This window comes from Coturnix japonica, chromosome 11 (assembly GCF_054131305.1).
Source record: "Coturnix japonica strain WE chromosome 11, WE-NBRP24, whole genome shotgun sequence".
NCBI lineage: Eukaryota > Metazoa > Chordata > Aves > Galliformes > Phasianidae > Coturnix > Coturnix japonica.
Genome location: NC_140673.1, coordinates 6,087,851 through 6,100,885, shown reverse-complemented (window position 1 = coordinate 6,100,885; position 13,035 = coordinate 6,087,851). Strand labels below are relative to the sequence as shown.

At 51.0% G+C, this 13,035-nt stretch overlaps 1 protein-coding gene across 3 annotated transcripts in view; it reads right to left on the bottom strand.

The window, feature by feature from the left end:
- The window catches only part of ASTN1 (astrotactin 1), a 39,336-nt gene extending 27,801 nt beyond the window's left edge, over nucleotides 1-11,535 (bottom strand). For 2 of the 3 annotated variants that reach the window (XM_015869785.3, XM_032446144.2), the window contains exon 1: nucleotides 11,107-11,427. In XM_015869785.3, coding sequence (XP_015725271.2) covers nucleotides 11,107-11,389 — 283 coding nt within the window. In that variant the 5' untranslated portion in view covers nucleotides 11,390-11,427. Of the gene's footprint in view, nucleotides 1-11,106 lie in introns of all 3 variants that reach the window. The other variant, XM_015869786.3, reaches the window with a different exon arrangement.
- Between the last annotated feature and the right edge of the window lie 1,500 nt (nucleotides 11,536-13,035).

The following is a 13,035-nucleotide window of genomic DNA, read 5'->3' as shown; positions in this document are numbered from 1 at the left end:
GACTTGGACTTGCACTTCCTCATTAACATTTAAACCTGGCTTATTTTCCATCGGAACCCAACTGTGTTTTTATTTAAGTTTCCCATTATCTTGTGCATTTACTCTATGCCTGAACCTTGCACGCCCTTTAAACAGCTCTACCCCAGCTGAAACAAGCCCTGGTCCAAAGGCCTCTAAAGTGTACAGCAACATCCCACAATGAGCCATTGTGCTGGAACTTCAGGATGTGATTCACGGCGATTCAGATGTCAAAATGCATATCTTGATATTTAAGCAGTTTTTTTTCACCTTTGAGATTTTACTGACACATCTTTCATGGGATAATACTCGCACTTTTTATTGGCCTGCTTAAACAAAAATCACATTAACCGCTGACTATTCATATTTTATTTGCAATTTTCTCCCTTCTCCAGGCTCAGGTATAGAAGCCAGCTTGCTCTGTAGGTCACGCTGCCTTTCTAAGACAAGCCAGATTTTCTATACCAGCAAACACAAGTCTCACCCTATCTGTTAAGTACCTGCGTCACGGGAGATGGCACTTGGTGCAAAATTCCAATCTCAAGGAAGAAACACCCAGCTATATTTGGAGGTGTTCCCTGGATGGGTCCAATATGACACCCCACCATGATGCTCAACCTGGGACCAGTACACGTGAAGCCATCAGCTACGGTAGCAATGCTGACAGCTAAGCAGGTTTCTCCTTGAAATGCTGGGTACCTTTGCTTTCGGGAAGGTCATCAAGGAGCTCCTTTTTAAAGGTGTACCCATGTTTTACCATGAAATGGGATTTTTATCCCAAATATGCTACAGCCCTAATTTGTCCCTTTCTTTAATAGCAAAGCCCTCCATCACTCCTGGAGTGACACCATGTCACACCACTGTTTATAGAGCAAAGGACACCAATTCATCATTAGCAAAAACAAACCATCTGGGTTTGCTCCGTAGCTGTTGACCCTAAAACATCACACATCCCATTACTCCATTGGAACATTCCCTCCAAGGTTATTTTTCACCATGTCTGTCACTTTTGACCAAAAGTTGAAATAAGCAAGTTGGGATACTTGTCAGAGTTTGGTTTTCTGTTTTATTAATAGGGTCTCATTGACCATAAATATGAGATAGGAGACGTGGGATGAGAACGAGCATGTCTTGAACCAACACTCAGGAAAGCACCTCTGCTTTACGATCACGTGAAAAAACAACACAAAAGCCCACATGCTACACCATGACAGTAAAATACATGCCAGCAAATTAAGCAATGTAACATTGATATTTATGCTCTGGAAAGGACCACATCTGCAGCGGGTACCCCATCCCAACACACTGCAATGCCATCACATCATCCCCTCCAGAGGGAAGCCCAGGTCCCCATGGAAAGAGCCCAAATGATGAAGAAGCTCATAGCCAAGAAAAACTACTGCCCTGGTTACAATGCTTCCCCGCAAAGCTCCGTGCTATTTAATCTTTAGTAAACCTGAGCCACCATCTACCAGACCCTGCTCTGTTCGTGTCTACAGGCCTGAATCTTGGTAATGAGATTAGAAAGCATCACAGTCAAAGGACAAAGTACTCTTGGAGGAGATTTCACCACAAATGTATGATATGTAAGGCAGGAACCCATCATTCCATTAAGTGCTCAACTACAAGAGAAGGAGGACAGCTGCTGAACTCTGGCACAACACCACCGCTAAGAAACGGTGAGCAACTGGTGGAATAAACTTTGATGGGGAAGACTCCAAACTCATAAGAAAATGGAAATTAAAGGCCAGTAAATTCTACTTCAGCCCTGGTCAATTTGTTAGAGGAATCCGTTGGTTGCATGGATAGATGTGGGTCACACAACACTGCACACACCAGTAGATAAGGGTGTCCCAGTTGGATGGGCTCATTTCAAAGAGGTCTTGTCAAAAAAAGGTTTCCAAAAGAATCTAAGTAGGGATGTCAGAGTGTCCTCTGGAAGCCCACCACCATGCAGGGGAGGAATACGGTTGCATTTCATAAGGAAAGGAGGTTACCAAGGAACCCCACAGAGATCTTTGTCAGGACCTCAGCTGTTCTGAAGAGCTCTGGAAGAGGAAGCGAGTGACAAAGCTGGTCACCACCGCTAAATTTAGGTACCTCAGAGCTAAAGCTGTGAAGTGCTTGAGAAAAGTGGGCAAGAAAGTGGGCAGGTGAAATCCAATGCTGGTGACAGCACATTGATCTCAAGAACTGCCAGCAGTATTCAGGTCAGCCATCTCGTGACGGAGGCAGCAAAGGAGGTTCCAAAGATGCATGCAAAGAAGACAAGAGGTCTGAAATGTTTCCGTAGAGAGGAGAAACCAACTGTGTTAGTACTCAGCAAGGAAAACAAACAGCTGAGCAGGGAAAGAATAAAAGCCCATAAAATTATGAAGCCAGTGGAGCAGTGGAAATGGCAATGATTATTCACTATTTCTCACTTTGCAAGAATTAGGAATGTAAAAACTAACAAAAGGCTCTGTTTCATCCACCATGAAGCATGAAAGCCTGGAGAAAGGAACCGATTTTCAAGGCAGACAGACCCACCAGCAGCAATCAAGCCAGACAGCCCACAGAAAAACCCTAGTTTTAGAAACCCTGCAGTACAAACCTTGGTAGTACGGGAGGGGGGGGGGGGAATAAAATCACACAATATACGCTTTTTCCCATTTTCTCCCAATTATCAGCCACTCACTGCTGTTGGAGATGAGCTCCAAGGGACCACAATCTGCTCTGCATACACCCCCAGGTGCCTTGGAGTTGGAGGGTGGCTGCAGGTCCAGCTAGGTGCCACCAAGGCCACACTTGTGTGTCTCTTTATGAGTTCTTGTGGCCTCCTACTCCTCCAAGCATGGCCTTGATGAGGAAAGAAGAACTCGCAGCCTACCTTGGGACACTCCATATCCTAGCTATAGAACCACAAAGGCTGGGAAATACTTCTAACATCATCCAGTCCAACCATCAGCCCATTCCCACCATACCCACTCACCACGTCCCTTAGTGCCACATCTCCATGGCTCCTGAACAACCCTAGTAGAGGTGACTACCACCTCCCAAGACAGTGAGTGCCAATGCATCACCATCCTGCCTGAGAAAAGATTTCTTTCCTATTTTTTTTCCTCACTATTCCTAATCCTCCAACCTCCAAACCCTCCACACCATCAAATCCTACAAGTCCAAGACACCTGCCAAGATTACCTTCATCTTCCCAAGTCAGTTTTCACAGGGAGAAGAGCAGCTATTTATATCCATCATGGGCTGGCAGGAACGGTAATGGCTGGCCACCGCAGCCCATCTGGCAGACATTAGTGGGACATCAGAGCATATCGTACAGGCGAGGTCAGCAGCAGTGGTGGGACAGGCAGGGGAGGGAGGGGGATGCATTACAGCAGTGACACAGACTTCAAGGGTAAACTCCAGCCTGCTCCTGCAAGTTAATTTGTTTAAGTGCTCGTTATGCCAAGGCCAAGAGGTTGGGTGAATTAGACACTATTTTGATGGGACCCAAATAACGCAGCCAGGAGGTTCTCCAAGAGGTGGTTCACCTCCTCCCAGCTCCTCAGCATAGACCGGTACTCAACTTGGGGCAGGATGAGCCCCTAGAGGTAGAGCTGACTGCAGCTCGCTGCCATAAAACCCCTCAGTGCTTAAAAGCACCCACCCAATTTCAAGTTCTGCTTTTCAGGAAGGGAGAAGGGAACTGAAAAGAAAAAAAAGAAAATAAAATAGAGAAGAAAGACATAGAAGGGAAAACTTGAATTTATCACTCTTGAGAGAAGTGCTTGTCAGGAGGGCCAGAGACCAGCCAGTGCGCAGTGATCAATGGGAGGGCTTTTGGGTCTAGTCAGGCTTGTTTCAGATTTACAGGAACTGAATAGAGGCATAAATCTGTCGCTGCCTGACGAAAATGGAGGTAATTAAATCTGCAGGTGTATATAATTGTCATATTGATGATCTATATAAATCAGCAGAGGCACTGAACATGGAGTCTCTCCACGAGGAGTTTCCTGCCCACCTGCAGCACACAGGGAGACAGCAGGTGAGCACAGGGGTCCCATATCATCCACAGGGATGTGCACCATCACAGGAATTCCCCATGACCCCAAGAGGACAAGGAGCCTGGAAGGATGAAGCTGTGAGCCCTGAGCTTTGAGATGCCCAGTGGCTCATAGGAGGTGGATGTTACTTTGAAGCTCTGAGCCAGGGTGCAAGTGGGGCACCAACTTGATCTGGTAGCCTCCCACTCCTCTCTGTTTAATTTATTTTAACCTCTGTTATTTTGGGAACTTTGAAGCCTAAGCTGCTTGGAACCAGCTGCCTTTGTTGGAAGGACAGAAAGTGCAGAGCAGAGATCTGAAAGCAGTGGGATAAAAGGCCAGCATCCACAGCCAGCCTCCATGGAAGCTCCTGCCTTGCTCCCCCTGCATCCTAAGGAAGCCACCCTGTGATCTACTCACTGCTCTTCTCCCAGCAGCTGGAGATCCAGGCTTGTGCCAAAACATGGAGCATGCATAAATGGATTGGCCACCCAGAAGAATGCAAAAGACCACTGAAGGCCATAAAAGTGGCCACTGCTGTACACACCCAGTCCCATTTTTTAGCATCCTAAGCTGGCCAAAAGCAGGAGCATTTTCATGTTCAAGCAGGAAAGATGGAGAAGGAAGAGAAAGGCTTTTGTGCATAGCCCTCCCCAGCAAGGACCCCAGGCCTGCATGATGGCCTGGCTGCCATATAGGGTCTGAAATGGGATAATTAATTAAACACCAAAGCAAGTGCTTCTGCATTGCAGTCCAAATTATGTAACAAGGTTCCTCATCCCCAGCATGGCTCAGCTGTAATGTGACTGCACAGCACGGCCCTGTGCTCACCTGCCTGGTTCTTCAGACAGGGACTGCAGCCATGGGGATAAACTGGGGAACAAAAATAAAGAGCTGCAGTCAACTGCAAATACCTGCACCAAAGAAACCTACCCTGCTTTGTTCCCAGGGCTCCCTTCCCCCTGGCAACTATCAGTGCAGAGGCACATGAAGGATGCCCAGGGTTGATTTGCCCTGACCCACCACTGCTTCTGATCCAAAGGATGCTCCTTGTGCATTAAATCAATACTTCAAAAATATTTTTATGACATATTTCCTTTTGCAGAGGCTGAGTCCTCTGGCTGACACACATCCTTGTACCCCACTCTACAACCAAGGAAAGGGAAAACATGGTGCAATGCTATAATGTGACGGAAGGTACAGCAATGATAGCAAAGCCCTACACTGCAGCAAATGATGATCAGCCCAAATACAGCAGCTGGATGGAGAAAAACAAAGGGGAGAAAAAAAGTCTGCTTACCCTGGGAAGGCCTCAGTAGGCAGGGAACTCCAGCAAAACACCCTTGCCTATGCTGCCAACCCTTAAATGATGTCTGGGAAGAATGGAGCCAGAATTGCATGCACCTGAGCTCCCCTGGGTTGGCCCTGCCTTCCCACCAGGTGCTCAATCACTGCTTTGAGCTGTGACTTAGCATTTTCCACAACAGGTGGTAACAGAAAGCTTTCAAAGCCAGAACAGGTCAGGGTTTGAGCAGACGGACATGAGCCACTAACACTTCCACCACTAACACTTCCACCACATTGCTGTACTGCTCTGGGTCTGACTGGTCAAGGTACAGTACACATCCAGGAAGAAAGCATCTCCCTCAGGCTGAGCACTGCAGAACAGGTCGGTGAGCTGCAGCCAGATGTGTTTTCAGAAGTCACTAATGCTCTCTGGTCAAACTCTGCTGGCAGTTCTGTTTCCGATGGGAAAGCAGCTCCTCACCAGCCCAAGTGCCTCTGGGAAGGCTGCCTCTGGGGATGCTCAGAGCTGCTGAGCGGTATGTGGGCTCTCTGTGCAAAACCAATGTTTCCAAGAGGTTTCCCAGAGGGTGGGGACACTGGGGACATCATTAGGCGACTGGGCAGGATGTGAGCTCCGCATGGATATGAAGCTCATGCTGAGTTGGGCATAGCACCCCATGGGACCAAAGCATTCTTTGGACCTCAGCCAGCTGTTCTCTCTTCCCCCACCAGGCTGATCCAGCCCTGTGGCACACCCCGAGCCCAAGCAACCCAGCCCCAAAGCCAGAAAGTTGGTTACAAAGGCAGCATTGGGTCCCCAGCCCCGTGCCCTCGCTCTCCCACTCCCTTGGGGATGTATTAATTGGCTCGTCTCCTGGAGCTGTTAGCTGGAACAAATAAAAAAGAAAGGGGGGGGGGGGGGGGGGAGGGAGGGGTATGCTAAAACCCATAGTAATATCTACAGCTCCTCTGAGCTACAAGCGCTGCTTTAAATTTCAGGGTTTTTTTCTTCTTCTTTTCCCCTTCTTCTTTTTCGTTTTCTTTTTTTTTCCCCCTCATTTGAAGGAGGTTTCCATGGTAACTGTCTCCCATCACACAAGTGCCTGTCCCCAGGATATTTCAGGGTTGCTAATACCTGCTTTCCCAGGCAGCCACACCACACTGTGATGGTGACATTGGGGTTGGGTGTCTCAGGGTTCTCAGGTCCAGGTGCCACCTCCAGCCCTGGCCCAGTGGAGGGGACCACAGGAGCTGGCATCCAACACAATGCGACTGGGGGCATTCTGGGGAAGAACCATAGGTGATGGAAGGCTCTTCCAGGCTCTCCCATGCTCAAACACCCCAAATCCCCATGTGAAGGCACAGGTGAGCTCTGCTCAGCCCTTCCCCATCTCCTTCCCCTTCGCAGGTCAGTTTTCAGCTGGATCGGTTCCCTGCGGAAGCAAAGCCAGCTCTCTACATCCCTGATATCTGCTTGCTCTGCTATGCTCATTAGTCATACTAATTACTGAAATGCCTCAGAGCCAGCCAGGAGAGGGACCGTGTCTCCTCCTGCACCACAGCTGCACGTCCAAGCTTCCGTGACCAATGTGCCATCACTGGTGTTTCTCAGTGTTAAGCAGCCACAAACCAGCAACCAAAGCCTTCCCTTCGCCATACAGAAGAGCCCCAGCAATGTGCAGATTTCAAGCCAGCTTGAAATGACAGTGTTGTCACCATCCAGATGCTTCCCCAATCCCAGGAGGCAAAAATTCCCTCATTTAAAGGGCTCATGCATGTTGAGACACAAAGAGAAATGGTTGTCCAGCCTTGTTTAACATAGAATCATGTAATCAGAGAATGTCTTAGGTTGGTAGGGACCCCAGAGATCATCCAGTAGATGATCCACCCCCGGCCAAGGACGGCGTTGCCAACAACCAGATCAGGCAGTCCAAAGAGTTTAGCTGGATAATCAACCCTAAAATAATTAAATAGAAAGGTGGGGTGTGGGATGGGACCCAGGCACAAACTCTGCTGGTCTGGGGATAGAATGGCAGAGGTGGGACAGCAGCTTTAGTGTACTTTTAGAAGCCCCCAATATGGGTGACATCATCCCCAAAACCTCACCCACAAGGGATGGGACCAAGCCCCAGGATCCCCATGAGGCACAGAACCCAGGCTGTCAGCTGGGGGAGACGGGAGCAGCACCCTGCACTCCCAGCAGCCAAAATGAAGGCTGGGACCCTACAGCCTTCCTGTCTCATAAACCCATCCTCCCCCTCCAACCCCCCCCCCCTCCCCTTCCCCATGGTATTGGTGCAAACATCACAGTGTGCTCCCCACTCTGCTTTCTGGGTCAGCGAGATGCCCCGGCCCCACTGCTGCTGGAGCTGGCTGGATGCACAGTTGCCAAGGCAACGGGTACCCAGAGATGAAATCCCTGTGTTTGTGGATTGGAAAGAACAAAACACAACATCCCTCTACATCCGGTGTGCCATCAAAATACTCCCAGACAGAGAAGCCAGAGGGGCACAGCGGTGGCCTCGAGGATGCTTCCAGCCTGCAAAGCCGGCACAGAAGAACCAGGGAGAGGAGGTTCCACAGCAGTGAGATGCTTATGGAAGAGAAAAGAGGTGGCCAACAGGGATGGGGAAGGCGGTATCCTGCATGGCACAGTGGGTGGCTGGGTCCTAAGGGCAACATCCTGCCAGCAGCAGGGTGGGAGCATAGATCATCACAGCCGGTCTCAGTACATGCGACAGTGTCCAGGATCTAAGCCAAGTTCAATTAATGGCTCACAATCTTATTAGAGAAATTATTTCAGGATCTTGAGTAAAAGTCCGATATATCCACTCCATTCCATTAGTCAGGCTCATTTAGTAATTCAATCAATCTAAGCAAGGCAATTGAGCTCCTCTGGTATAATTTAACTCGGTTATTCTCTGGGTACTTAAGAATTTCTTAATATTTGCTCCATTATTTCACCATTACACCTATTCGCAGGTGCAAGGTTAGCAGCGAGGCAATGCTGTGGGTCCCAGAGCACCTCATCCCAGTGCATTGGTTTGAGGGACATGTGATGGGGATGGGGCAGCAGGGTTGTGCTGCCCTCATCGCCCCAACAATGAAGTCTCCTCCAAAAGATTGGTGAGGATTTGGCACAGACTGCCCAGGGAGGACGGTGGGGTCATCATCACCACAGGTATTACAGAACCATGGAGATTTGGCACTGAGGGATGTGATCAGTGGCATCATGGGTTGGGGTTGGACTTGGGGATCCCAGGTGTCTTTTCCAGCCTGAATAGTTCCATGATCATAAGCTACTGAGAAACATCACCTTCAGTGCAACACACAGTGGACAGGTGATGTGGAGAAGGCAGCTCCAGGGGTTGTGAAATCTAAGGGCTGCCTGCTGCTCTTTAGCCATAGGAAGGATGAACTCTGGCTGGCTGAAGGATCCATCACCCCAATTACTGGCGCCCCATGTCCCCATCTCTGTGTCCCCTGGCCCTAACACACAAAGGAGTCACAGAGCATTCTCCAGCAGAATCCGGAGCCTTAGCAGAGAATAAAAACTAAGGAGGACATGAAAAGGAATATAAGCAATGAGGTATTTGGGGGAGATATTCTACAGTGGTTAAATATGACCAGCTCATTGGTGCTCATCTCACCCCTCTAAAAAATTAGAATTGATTTTATATTTAAAAAGGAATCTATTTTATTTAAAAGAAAGACAATTTGAAATTGTGACAGCTCATATTAAGGCCCGAGTTTAGGATAATCTATTAAAGTCACTAAAGTTCAGAGTGTCTGTGTGCAAACCAAGTGAAGTTCCCTACCACACACACCGTGGGCAGAGGGGATGTACTTGGGGACATGGAATGACATGGTGCCACATCGCAGTGCAGCTCAGCACAGCTTCGTGGAATCATTAAGGTTGGAAAAGGTCACTAAGATCATCAAGTCCAACCAGTAACCCACCCCCACCATGCCCGCTGCCCACGTCCCTCAGTGCTACTTCTCCATGGTTCTTAAACACCTTTAGGATTGGAATGGGGAGGCAGAAACAGCTCATTCAGTTCACTCAAACTCAGGAATGGGACATTTTGGCAGTTGGAATCATAGGGACAAAAAGGCAGCACGGGTGTGAGGCCAGGTAATGGGATATGGAGTGCAGGTTGATGCTGCTAGGAGGATGGGAGGGAACAGTTAGCGGGAAGGGAATACTGAGCTGCAAATTAGCATCTCCTAATAGCCACCAACCAGTGAGAGTCAGGAAAACCCATAACTAATGCAACAGGCACCAAGCGAGATAAAAGCCAATGACTGAGGCATCCTTGATTCAAATCAGGATGGAGCCGAGTGCTTTCGCATCCCCACATCCCAGTGCAGAGCAGCTGCAATCCCTGTGCATCCCCTCCCCATAAAACAGAAGCAACAACCCCACAACCCACCCCCCACCACGGCTCTGCCTTGGGGGGAATGTAAGAACAGGGACCAGCGAACAGGAGCAGCTCATGGAGCCGCTGAGCATTAACTCACAACCCTTCCAAACACTGAAGATGCTGAGGGGGAGGGACAGCCCTGGGTAACCCAGAGGGGTTGTAAAGAATAGGGCAGACTCCTAATATAACCCAACTGAGACAACACATGCCCCCAGATAAATTAATGATGGTGAATAACAATAATGACACTTCGCAAAGGGGCCGTACCAACCCCAGAGCCGTGGGGCTCTGACTCCCCAGGAGCAGGGCCCAAAAAAGGGAGGAGCACCTGTGTGGCTTTTAGAGCATCCAAATGCTACAATGCCACGCGTGCGCGGCCCCGCAGCATCCATTGCACTGCGGCCCTGTTGCCACAGCAACGCTCTCCGGCCTCCACCGCAGCATCACAGAGAGGGGCCATGCTGGGGATGGGGACATCACATACCACAGCCCCCTCTGGCCATCCCCTAACCCCGGGCATAGCTTTGGGGGTGTCACCACAACCCCACTATGGCACTGCCAGCCCTGCACCCGGCTCTGCCCTTTGCATGGAGCAGAGATGCAGCCAGCGCTGCTCCAAGCTCAGATATAGGATAGCAGGTTTTGTGCATGCGGAGAGGTTGGAGGGAGACAAGAAGGTGACAAAGCACAGGGGACACAACCCAGGTAGAGCCACCACTGACCCTCCCTGCACACAGGATGGCAGACAGGATGGCATCGTAGCATAAAGCCATGTGCAGGTGTATTGCTTTTGGGATGGCACATGTACAAAGGGGACATTTGGACACACATGGGGCACCCAAGGGTGCAGAAGGTGGGCACGGCCACGGCAGAAAGAGCGGCCGTGGGGTTCACGTAGGGCGGGGGCTGCGTGCAGGAAGAGTGTGAAAATGGTATTCAGCACAAAAGTAAAAGCTTGCAGCAGATGCCACAGCTAGGCTTGGTGCTGGGGAAGCAAGCAATGGAGGCCTTGCTGCGAGCCCAGCATAAAGAAAAGAGCAAAGGGTTGGCTTAGAAGGGGCTGAAAATACAAATCATAGTAATAACGATACATAAGAGTGAGCCCATCAGCGGTGGGGAAGCGACGCTCGGCAGCACGGCGCTACCTGACCGGGGACCTGCAGCGAGGACCCGGCGCTATGCCCGGCTGGCAGCGCACTGCAGCGCCGGGGGGGAGGCGGCTCCGCTCGGAGCAGCGCTGCGGGCTGCGGCCTCCGACGGGCAGAGCATCGGGGGGGCAGAGGGCCGGGCCCGACCCAGAGGGGTCTGCGGAGCGCAGGGAGGAGCCCCTCGGCCGGGCCGCGCGGGGAGATGCTCACCCAGCACAAAGTAGGGCAGCTCCGTGTTCTCCAGGTCGTCCACCACCACCATCTCTCCGGGAAAATCGTTGCGCACCGAGAAGAGCAGCTTGGGTTCGGCGGCCGAGGGGCCGTGCATGATGCTCAAGTCGTTCTCCCGGAGGAAAGGCAGCGCCGACACCGTGATGCTTTTCAGTTTGCATTCCAGCTCCTTGGCCGCCGCCTCCGCCGCCGCCTCGGCGGGGCCGCTGCCGGCCGCCAGGCAGCACCCGGCCAGCAGGGCGCACAGCCCGGCCCAGGCCATCTTGCAGCTCCGGCGCCGGGCGGCGGCGAGGGGCGGGGACGCGGGGACCGGCACCTCCCCGTGCGGCGCGGTGCGGTGCGGTGCGGTGCGGGGCGATGCGGGGCGCTACGGCGCGGCTCGGAGGGGGAGACCCGCTCAGCACCTTCTTAACATCGCAGGGAATGGAGGGATCCTGGGATGGTTTGGGTTGGATGAGGGTCTTAAAGCCCATCCAGCTCCATGCTGAGAGAGGGGGTGTGATGGAAGGGAGGCACTGTGTCCCCGTCCACCGAGAGGAGCAGAAGAAGTGACAAATGATAGGGGACAGGAGGGATGTGGGGGATGTAAGGGAAAGGCGAGGAGGGTGTAATGGAAATGGAAGGGAAAGGAGAGGGAGATATGGAGTTGTGGAATGGCTAAGGTTGGAAAAGACCGCTGAGATCATCTAGTCTGACTGTAGAGTATGTATAAGGGAAGAGAAAGGAAAGGGTATCTACAAGGGAAGAAAAAGGAAAGGATATGTATAAGGGAAGAGAAAGGAAAGGGTATGTATAAGGGAAGAACAAGGAAAGGATGTGTATAAGGGAAGAGCAAGGAAAGGATATGTATAAGGGAAGAGCAAGTAAAGGGTATCTATAAGGGAAGAACAAGGAAAGGGTATGAATAAGGGAAGAGAAAGGAAAGGATATGAATAAGCAAGAAAAGGATGTGTATAAGGGAAGAGCAAGGCGATTATAAAGGAATGGTAAGGGAACTGTAAGGAAAAAATGAGAGACAGGAGAGAAATGCAGGGAAAACATTAAGAAAATTATGAGGAAAGGGATGAGGAGAAGCATAAGGAAAGGGATAAGATGTAATATAAGGAAAGGGGTAAGAAAACGTGTAAGGAAAAATATAGGGACAAACACTGAAGGAGAAAATGTAAAGAGAAGCATAAGAAAAAAAACATAAGAAAAAACATAAAGAAAATATAGGGAAGGATGAGGTGTTGTGTAGGACAGAGCACCACTCTCCCTTTGTGGGCTCTCTCCTTTGGAGACCCCCAGTGTCCCCATTGCTGCCTCCATCCCCTGGGCACAGAGCCCAGTGAGGGCTATCCCAGAGCTAGGGCTGCATCCAGAGGCTGTGACGGGCACCGTGCAGGGCCGGGCTGGGGGCTGAGGGCCCTCCCAGGAGCAGTGTCTCGTGGGTGTCCGACCCCACACAGAGGGCAGAGCACAGCGCTGAGTGTGGGAGCAGAGAACCGAGCTGTGCACCATGTCTGGGTCATACCCACACCCGCACGCTGAACCTGGTTATGCTTTCACCCAAATTCATCTCTAACCATAAGCCCAGAGGAGACTAATCTGGTGGTTCTAGGAGGGAGATCTCAACCTTCCCGTGGCAAAACCACTTTTCTGCGGGGAAAAACCTCCACTTTGGGAGCTCGGGAGGAAAGAGGACCGTGGTGCACGGTTACAGGCGGAGGGATTAAGCCCGACGTTTGGCACAGGGTTAATCTCGAGGCCGAGCGCTGCCCCACTCGTGCCCGCAGAGCATCCCCACGCGTGCCCGCTCCCCCCCGCGGCTCCACGGCGCCCACCAATGGGAGGGAGAGAGGAGGCAGACGGCTCCGTTCATTGGCCGCCTCCGTCGCATATATCATGGGGCGGCGGCGGTGGCGGGGT